General features: G+C 39.0%; 1 protein-coding gene across 2 annotated transcripts in view; it reads right to left on the reverse strand.

Moving 5' to 3' along the window:
* CTDSPL2 (CTD small phosphatase like 2) overlaps positions 1-10669 on the reverse strand; it is a 111917-nt gene that overhangs the window by 72043 nt on the left and 29205 nt on the right. For both annotated transcript variants that reach the window (XM_017545828.2, XM_017545838.2), the window contains exon 2: positions 1131-1340. In XM_017545828.2, coding sequence (XP_017401317.1) covers positions 1131-1316 — 186 coding nt within the window. In that variant the 5' untranslated portion in view covers positions 1317-1340. The remainder of the gene's footprint in view (positions 1-1130; positions 1341-10669) is intronic.

Genomic DNA, 10669 nt, shown 5'->3' on the forward strand with positions numbered 1-10669 from the left:
GGGTGGATCACGAGGTCAAGAGATCGAGACCATCCTGGTCAACACGGTGAAACCCCGTCTCTACTAAAAATACAAAAAATCAGCTGGGCATGGTGGCGCGTGCCTGTAATCCCAGCTGCTCAGGAGGCTGAGGCAGGATAATTGCCTGAACCCAGGAGGCGGAGGTTGCGGTGAGCCGAGATTGCGCCATTGCACTCCAGCCTGGGTAACAAGAGCGAAACTCCGTCCCAAAAAAAAGAAAACAGCTCTTAAGACAGACGAAGCAGTTGGTATCCGTGCCATTTTACTGTCTTCCTGAGGCTCAGAGGGGTAAATGATTCTCTCTTTGGGTCACCTCAAGTTGGTCCAGAATATGAATCTGGAGTATATGACACCTGGTCAGTGTCCATTCTTTCTTTTAGTAATGTTGTTTTCTCTTTAACAAAGCAATACATTTTCATCATACAAATGTTAGAACCGATCATAAAAATGTTAGAATAGATGAGAAACATCACTTCCCTACACAGTGAATAGTATTAACAAGAAAACTTAACTTTCCTTTGAAAGAAAATGAAAGTAAAAGACACAACTCAAGTAAAAGAACAAGGAAAAATTTATTTTGCTTCCCATAATGCTATATTGAAAAAGCAGAAGGCTAAGTGGATTAGTTCAGTGGAATAAATAATGTTCTTTTTAAATTGCCATTGAATATTCCGCATGTAAAACTCTTAGAAGTAAAATTAACACCAAAATTTTTTGGTGCATTATCAGATTTCTCATCTACACATGCTTAGAGAAAATGTCATAATTTTCAATTTTTTTTTTTGGAGACAGAGTCTCCCTCTGTTGCCAGGCTGAAGTGCAGTGGCACAATCTCAGCTCACTGAAACCTCCGCATCCTGGATTCAAGTGATTCTCCTGCCTCAGCCTCCTGAGTTGCTGGGATTACCAGCACATGCCACCACCCCCACCTAATTTTTGTATTTTTAGTAGAGGCGAGGTTTCACCATGTTGGTAAGATGGTCTCAATCTCTTGACCCTCGTGATCCACCTGCCTCAACCTCCCAAAGTGCTGGTATTACAGGCGTGAGCCACCATGTCCAGCTAATTTTCACTTTCAATGATATGAAAGTATGTGATAAATTCATTACCTTAGGTGTGCTTCCTTTAATAAATTTTTTAATTGAAGACAACAAGCCCGTTTCATTCTTCGGTGGTTTTTCTCCTCCTGAAGGCAGGCTATCATCAACCTCTGAATATTTCCTCTTTGCTCTGGCAGTGCGTTGTGTTTGGATTTGATTTGACTGCTGAGAAGCTTTCCGTGTTCTCAGCCTCATCTTTTATGGGTGCCACATGTAAAACTGTAAGAGAAAAATAGTAAATGTAATAAAAAATTAAAGGTTATTAAATTCATCCTACTATACCCAAATATGCCCAGCTTATATAATAAAAATATCTTGGCGAAAAAAACAAAAGTTCTAGAATCTACGAGACTGCAGTAAGAAACATTTTAAGTAAAAGGCGTTATATATATTTTATTTATATTATCCCAAGTAACCTTCCCAACAACCTCTGAAATACTGTAATATACATATCATATGATCTAAAGTAAGGGTAACACCAAAGAGTGTGCATGCTCTTTCCATAATACTATACTGCCTGCCAACATTACTGTTTGTTTAATCATTCATTCAACAAATATTTATTCCATACTTTGTCACATTCAAGGCACTGGGCCAGGTAAGCGTTGAGTAAATAATAAACAAGATAAGGAAAGCTTTTGCTTTTCTGGAACTCAGCAGGTGATGGAAAAGTAATGTCAGTCAATGAATTCATTAATTCCACGAGCACAATTCTAATAATCAACAATAATATACACCTAACAACAGAATTTGGATCATTTTGAGAGAGTTCTATCTTACCACATTTAATGATACTTTTAAAACAATTCACATCAGAAAGAATACATAAGACTATTTACTCGAGCTCCCTCATTTTGCAGGTAAGACAATTAATTGCTGGCAAAATCGTCCCAACACTTAGAATTAGAGACGTACCTGAATTACAATCTGTAAAACAGAATACAAAGAATACTAAACTAAGAATTAAGACATGTGAATTTTAATCCTACTCCAGTCATGGCTAATTTGTACAAACTTAGGTACGTTTAATCACATGTATAAAAAATATATTTACCTTACTATCCTGAAGCTCAAAATGAAAAAAGGATTAGGAAAGGCTATAATGTGCAAAAGGACAATAAAGCTAATCACTACAGTGGACATATTCACAGAACAGTCTAACTCCAATTAAGCACCCTAAATTCTAAAAGGTACAGAAATTTCTGGCGAAGAGTAGAGTCTTAGAAATTGTTTTCACTAACTCAACAGAACAATCACTGAAAAAAAAAAAAAAAAGAGAAGCTTTTTTAAAAGTAGAAACTACAGGCTGGGCATGGTGGCTCACACCTGTAATCCCGGTATTTTGGGAGGCTGAGGTGTTTGGATGACCTGAGGTCAGGAGCTCGAGACTAGCCTGGCCAACATGGTGAAACCCCTTCTCTAATAAAAATACAAAAATTAGCTGGGTGTGGTGGCAGGCACCTGTAATCCCAGCTACGGGAAAGGCTGAGGCAGGAGAATCACTTGAACCTGGGAGGCAGAGGTTGCAGTAAGCAGAGATCTCGCCATTGCACACCAGCCTGCCTGGGTGACAAGAGCAAAACCCTGTCTCCAAAAAAAGAAACTACATGTATCTGTGTGTGTCTTCCTCAAATTTTTGTGTCCCCCACCAAAATTCAGGTAGAAACCTAATCCCTAATGCAATGGTATTTAGAAGTCAGGCCTCTGTGACGTTAGGTCATGAAGACAGAGCCTAAAAGTGTTGGGTTAGTGCCCCTATAAAAGAGGCCCCAGAGAGATGCGTAGCCCCTTCCGCTATAACATTACAGTAAGAAGACAGTGATCTATGAGGAAGGTCTCAGACCAGACATCAAATCTGCCTGCACCTTGATCTTTGACATCTCAGTGTCCATAACTGTGAGAAACAAATTTGTTGTTTTTAACTCACCCACCAAGTTTCGGGTATTTTTGTTACATCAGCCCAAACTGACCTAAGACACTCCCAAACTCAAAGGATTCACCAGAGAAGTCCCAAAATACATTTCCTAATAACTATTTTTTCTAAAACCAAACAGTGCTGGGTTTAAACTGCAATCCACAAATAAAATAAATATTGCTTTTTTCCACTTCTGAATTCCTTTGTTATTCAGCAAAGAACTCCCTAGAAAAGGAAAATCACTGTAGCAAATACATGGGGAAATTTTTTAAAGCTTTTAAAATCAATTTCTGTGAATTTTTTTATAAGTGCCTTTTGAAAAAATATCTAATGGTGAACCTATCTTAAACCCACAATCATTAAATTGAAATCATAAAGATTATGACACAACATAATGACATAAAGTAGGTCTTAAAAGACATATAAAGTAACCCAGTCTTAAGAGGTTCAGCTCATTAAAATTGAAACGTTTACTGTAATGTCTGAATGGGAAAAAAAAAAGAAGAAAATTATAATCTCTCTGCCCCCAAAAGCAAAAAATATATATACATATACATAGCAGGTAAGTTTATTTACTTCCATGTTGTATACATAAAATGCTAGATCATTCTGTGTGGAGACAGTGAAGAGGGTTCTGGGAAAGCTTAGGAGAAAGGTCCTTTGAACTAAAAAATAACAAACTAGTATTCACTAGAAAGATGAACATTCAAAAAAGAAAGCAGAAGTGTGAAGTTTTTGCCCATTCCGTAAGTAGACTGTAGAAGATATACTTTATAAGTCTGAAAGGGCTAAAGTAGTGAAGCCCTTATTAATTTGGGAAACTGACCACCCAAAAAACAGATAAAGAAAACACTGGCCAGGTGTGGTGGCTCACACTTGTAATCCCAGCACTTTGGGAGGCCGGTGGATGGATCACAAGGTCAAAAGACTGAGGCCATCCTGGCCAACATGGTGAAACCCCGTCTCCACTGAAAATACAAAAATTAGCTGGGCATGGTGACGAATCCCTGTAATCCTAATTACTTGGGAGGCGGAGGCGGGAGAATAGCTTGAACCTGGAAGGTGAAGGCTGAAATGAGCCAAGATCGTGCCACCTGTACTTCAGAGCCTGGCAACAGAGCAAGACTCCGTCTACAAAAACAAAAACAACAAAAAAAGAAAACATACTTTTCAGTTGTACATGGAATGCTAAGAGAGATCTGTATGTTGAACGACAAAACAAGATGCCATGAATTTCAAGAATAAATGCATACAAAGTACGTTCTCTAACCACAACTATAAATCAATAAAAAATCTTCGAAAGTACTAAATACTTGGAAATTTGAAAATATATAAATAAATCATTAGTCAAAAAAGAAATGACAAGGAATACACAAAATATTTTCAATAAAAAAATAAAATATAACAACACATCAAAATTTCTGATGTAACAAGCAGCACTTAGAAATTAAATATAGGCTGGGTGCTGTGGCTCACACCTGTAATCCCAGCTCTTTGGGAGGCCAAGGAGGATGGATCATGAGGACAGGAGATTGAGACCATCCTAGCCAACATGGTGAAACCCTGTCTCTAAAAAAAAAAAAAAAAAAAAAAAAGCCAGGCATGGTGGCATGTGTCTGCAGTCCCAGCTACTCAGGAGGCTGAGAGGAGAAATGCTTGAACCCGGTAGGCAGAGGTTTCAGTGAGCCAAGATTGAGTCCACAGCACTCTAGCCTGGGCTACAGAGAGGGGAAAAAAAATTCTAAATACATGTACACATAACAGAACCCCAAAATACGAGGAAAAACAGTCAGAAATGAAGTGAAAAAGAGTAAGCTGCAGACTTCAATACCTCACTTTTAGTAGAAGAACTAGACAAAAGATCAACAAGAAAAAAGAAGACCTGAAATACTCTCTAGATGTAACATTACCATAGAACACTCTTAACAGCAGAATACTCTCAACCTACACATGGAACATTCTTCAGAATAGTACATATGTTAGGCCACAAAACGAGCCTTAATACATTTAAAAGGGCTGAAATCTTATGACAGTACAGGCATACTTTGTTTAAATGCAACTCACAGATACCGTGTTTTTTACGAACTGAAGGTTTGTGGCCACCCTGCATACAAGTCTTTTGGAGCTATTTTTCCAAAAGTATGCGCTCACCTCATGTCTCAGTGTCACATTTTGGTAATTTTTGCAACATTTCAAACTCTTTCATTATCATTTTATCTGTTACTGTGATCTACGATGAGTCATCCTTGATGTTACTTTTTTAATTGTTTTGGGGTGCCACAAACTGCATGCATATAAGATGGTGAACTGAATCAATTGTATTCTGACTGCTCCACTGACCATCTATTCCCCACCTCTCTCCCTTTCCTTAAGCCTCCATATTCTGAAACAAGACAATTTAAAAATTAGGCCAATTATACCCTACAATGTCTCTAAGTATTCAAATGAAAGGAAGAGTCAAACATCTATCACTTTAAATTAAAAGCCAGAAATGATTCAGCTTAGCAAGGAGGGCATGTTGAAAGTTGAGACAGGCCAAAAGCTAAGCCTCTTGTGCCAGCTGGCCAAGTTATAATGCAACAGAAAAGGTACTGAAGGAAATTAAAAATGCCATCAGGTGTGGTGGCTTGGGCTTGTGATCCTAGCACTTTGGGAGGCCAAGGCGGGTGGATGACCTGAGGTCAGAAGTTTGAGACCAGCCTGGCCAACATGGCGAAACCCAGTCTCTACTAAAAATACAAAAAAATTAGCTAAGTGTGGTAATGGGTGCCTGTAATCCCAGCTACTGAGGAGGCTGAGGTGGGAGAATAGCCTGAGCCCGGGAGGCGGAGTTTCCAGTGAGCTGAGATCACACCACAGCACTCCAGACTGGGCAACAGGAAAAGCAAAGCAACCTTCTTGCTGATACAGAGAAAGTTTTAGTAGTCTGGATATAAGATCAAACCATCCACAACATTCCCTTAAACTAAAGCTAATCCAGAGGTGAAGAAGCTGCACAAGAAAAGTTTGAAGCTAGCACAGATTTGTTCATGAGGTTTAAGGAAAGAAGCTGTCTCTATAATACAGATGTGCAAGGTGAGGTGTAGCAGCATGAGGTGAAGCAGCAGGTACTGATATAAAAATGGAGGCAAGTTACAGCTAAGTCCATTGATGAAGGTGGCTAAACAACAGATTTTCTAAGTAGACAAAAGAGCTTTCTGTTGGAAACAGATGCCATCTAGGACATTCACAGCTATGAGAAGTCAATGCCTGGCTTCACAGCAGGCTGGGCACAGTGGCTCACGTCTGTAATCGCAGCACTTGGGGAGGCTAAGGCAAGTGAGAGTGACTTGAGCCCAGGAGTTCAAGACCAGCCTGGGCAACACAGGGAAACCCCATTTCTACAAAAAATACAAAAACTGGCTGGGCATGGTGGCGCATGCTTGTAGTCCCAGCTACCTGGGAGGCTGAGATGGAAGGATCACTGGAGTCCAGGAGGCTGAGGCTGCAGTAAGCCAATATAGTGTCACTGCACTCCAGCCTGGGTGACACAGACTGGGTGAGAGCCCATCTCACACACAAACACACACACACACACACACACACACACACACACACAGCCTGGGTGACACAGCCTGGGTGAGAACCCATCACTCACACACACACACACACACACACACACACACACACACACTCTCTCTCCACATAATCATCTCAACTAATTCAGAAAAAGTATTTGATCAAATCCAACAACCTTTCATATTAAAAATAATCAGCCGGGTGCAGTGACTCACACCTGTAATCCCAACACTTTGGGAGGCCGAGATGGACGGATCATCAGGTCAAGAGATCAAGACCATCCCAGCCAACATGGTGAAACCCTGTCTCTAGAAAAAAATACAAAAATAAGCCAGGCGTGGTGGTGCAAGCCTGTAGTCCAGCTACTCAGGAGGCTGCGGCAGGAGACTTGCTTGAACCCAAGAGCCAATAACGAACCACTGCATTCCAGCATGGTGACAGAGCAAGACTCCACCTCAACCTCAAAAAAAAAAAAAAAAATCAACAAATGAAGAATAAACAGGAATAAAATAATATTCCTGTTTTACATAATAAAAAGGTATTTATGAAAACCCACAGGACATATTATGCATGGTAAAAGGCTGAATGCTGTCCCTCTAATATCAGAAACAAGACAACAATAGCCCCTCTCACCACTTCTATTCAACATTTTACTGGAAGTTGTAGGCAGGCAATTAGGCAAGAAAAATTTAAAAAATCCATATTAAAAAGAAAAAAGGTGAAACTTATCTCTTTGCAAATGGCATGGTCTTGTTTAAAGAATAATGATAAAGAAAAAACTGGATAAACTAGACCTCATAAAAATTAAAAACGTCCTGTCTACCAAAAGACATCATTAGGAAGATAAGAAGGCAAGGAGCAAACTGGCAGAATATTCACAAAAGGCACATCACAAAGACCCTGTACGTAGAATATATAAAGTCCTACAACATGATAAAAAGAACAAGCCAACAGAAAAAAATGGGCGAAGATAAGAGAAAATATTTCATAAAACCTAGATGACTGGTGATAGCATAAAAAATGATACTCAATATTATTCATAAGAATTTTAAGTTAAAACCCCAAAGACATGCCAAAAACCCCCAACTGGCATCTCCTAAAATGGCAAAAATTTAAAAGAATGACAAATTTAAATAGTAACAATGATGGAGAATAAAAAGAAATCTCATATGCTGCTGGTAAGGATATATGTTTTTTTGATAAAATTGGGTAATTTCTAATAAACATTCACCAAACTCTTTGACCCAGTAATTTCACTTCTAAATTGTTATCCAAGAAAAATGTAAATATGTCCACAATATATTTTTACAAAAATGTTGCTGACACCCTTATTTGCAATAAGGCTGTTTCTAATTCCAAACTGGAAACAACAAAAATGCTCCAAAACAGAAAGATGAATACTGTGGTGTTTTCATACAAGTGAATACCAATCAGCATCAGAAAGGAACAAGTACTTCTATCATAAACAACACGAAATAATCTCACAAACATGCTAAACAATGGCAGAGACAAAAGAATACATATTTAATGATACCATTAAAAAGAAATTTTATCAGGGACAAAAATAATCTAAAGAGAAAAAAATCAAAACAGATTTCTGCCTTGAAGAAAGGAAACACCCTCTAATGTTACAGGAGTATGTATCTTTTTGTCAAAATTTTACCGAATATAATCTTTAATGGTCATGTAATATTTCAATATAAATGTTTAGCTATTTCAATATGTCTCACAATTTATTTGATCACTAACTTGTTGAAAAACAAACTATTTCATAACTACCAACATCACCTCAAATGAAATAACCACAGAAATTTCAGTCTACATTTCTGATTTTTTCCTTAAGATAGGTAAAAGTGAATTTACTAGTTCAAAAATTTTACAGCTGAGATCTATCTGTGTTTAAGATGTTTGGGATCATTATTAGCCCAATCATTAGCTGACCACTAGGCTATGCAAATATATAGGAAGGTACGCTTTAGTAGGTCAGGCTTAAAAATAAAAGCAAAAATATTCAAAAACAAACAAAAAAATTAAGCAGAGACATCAGTGGTTGCATACTGCAAGGAGATAAATTTCATAGATCTTTTTTCTGCCTATGAAGTTACTACTAAACAACCAATGGAAGGGAAAAAATAATGAATCCAGATTGGCTACAATATTATCTAAAATGGCCAGTTTTCAACAAAAAATTATAAGACATGATAGAAACAGTAAATGACTCAAACGCAGGGGGAAAAACCTCAGTGAAAACATATTAGTCATGTGCTGGGCTTACAACAATCCAGTGAGAGATATATGTAATTATTTATATAAAACAAAAATCACTCTTTATCCTTTAAGAGTTGGAAAAATTCTTATTTTTGGTGGACACATTGACCCTTTTCTCTGATTAAAAAATACACATCATTTTAAAACTTTAGGATGTGGTGGCTCACACCTATAATCCCAAAGCTTTGGGAGGCTGAGGTGAGAAGATAATCTGAGCCCAGAAGTTCTAGACCAGCTTGGGCAACATAGCAAAACTTTTGTCTCTACAAAAAATAAGGACAAAAAAATTATATGGGCATGATGGTGCACACCTGTAGTCCCAGCTACTTGGGAGGTTGAGATGAGAGGATCACTTGAACCTGGGAGGTTGAGGCTGCAGGAAGCCACGGTCACACCATTGCACTCCAGCCTGGGAAACAGACTGAGACCCTGTCTCTAAAACAAACAACAACAAAAAACAAGAAACAAAAAGGCTCTCTGGGGAGTACATTGATTTTTCTCACAAAAAAACCAAACCAAATCAAACCAACCAACCAAAAAAACCCCCAAAAAGACAGAAAAACATAAAGAAAAAAAACCTCCCATAATTCCTTAACCTAGAGATGAGTGAAAATGTAGGCATATTACTGTTTAATATGTATAAATATTTAATCAATATTTATACTTACACTACCTGTATTACATGTTTTTCTCCTATTTATTTATATGTACATACATACATACATACATACATATGTGTGTGTGTGCATGCGCATGTGTGTGTATTTTTTTTTGGTGAGATGGAGTCTTGCTTTGTTGCCCAAGCTGGAGTGCAGTGGCGCGACCTCGGCTCACTGCACCCTCAGCCTCCCAGATTCGAGCAGTTCCCCTGCCGCAGCCTCCCAAGTAGCTGGGACTACAGGTGCCCCACCACCACGCCTGCCTAATTTTCTTTGTATTTTTAGTACAGACGAGGTTTCACCATATTGGCCAGGCTGGTCTTGAGCTCCTGAGCTTGTGATCCACCTGCCTAGGCCTCTCAAAGTGCTGGGATTACAGCCGTGAGCCACTGCGCCCAGCTCTTACTATATTTTACCAATGTTGTTTAAAAACTCTGAGAATATTGGCCACATGCGGTAGCTCATGCCTGTAATCCTTGCACTCTGGGAGGCCGAAGCGGGCAGATCACCTCAGGTCAGGAGTTCGAGAACAGCCTGGCCAACATGGTGAAACCCCATCTCTACTAAAAATACAAACATCAGCTGGGCATGGTGGCAGGCGCCAGTAATCCCAGCTAGTCTGTAGGCTGAGGCAGGTGAATCGCTTGAACCCAGGAGGTGGAAGCTGTAGTGAGCCAAGGTTGCACCACTGCAATGCAGCTTGGATGATAGAGCAAGACTCCGTCTCAAAAAATAATAATTTTTAATGGTAACGTAATATTTCCATATACAGAGAAATTAAAACAGATTCCATCACTGACTTGTTGGAAAATAAACTTTCATAATTACTAACATCACCTCAAATGAAATAATCACATAAATTTCAGTCTACATTTCTGATTCTTTCCGTAAGACAGTTTCTTAGAAGTGAATTTACTGCTGGGCGTGGTGGCTCACGCCTATAATCCTAGCACCTGGGAGTCTGAGGAGGGTGGACTGCCTGAGCAACATGGTGAAATCCCGTCTCTATTAAAATACAAAATATTAGGTGGGCATGGCAGCGTGCACCTATAGTCGCAGTTACTTGGGAGGCTGAGGCAGGGGAATCACTTGAACCTGGGAGGTGGAGGCTGCAGTGAGCCAAGATCACGTCACTGCACTCCAGACTG

This window comes from Cebus imitator, unplaced genomic scaffold (assembly GCF_001604975.1).
Source record: "Cebus imitator isolate Cc_AM_T3 unplaced genomic scaffold, Cebus_imitator-1.0 Scaffold9, whole genome shotgun sequence".
NCBI classification, from domain to species: Eukaryota; Metazoa; Chordata; class Mammalia; order Primates; family Cebidae; genus Cebus; species Cebus imitator.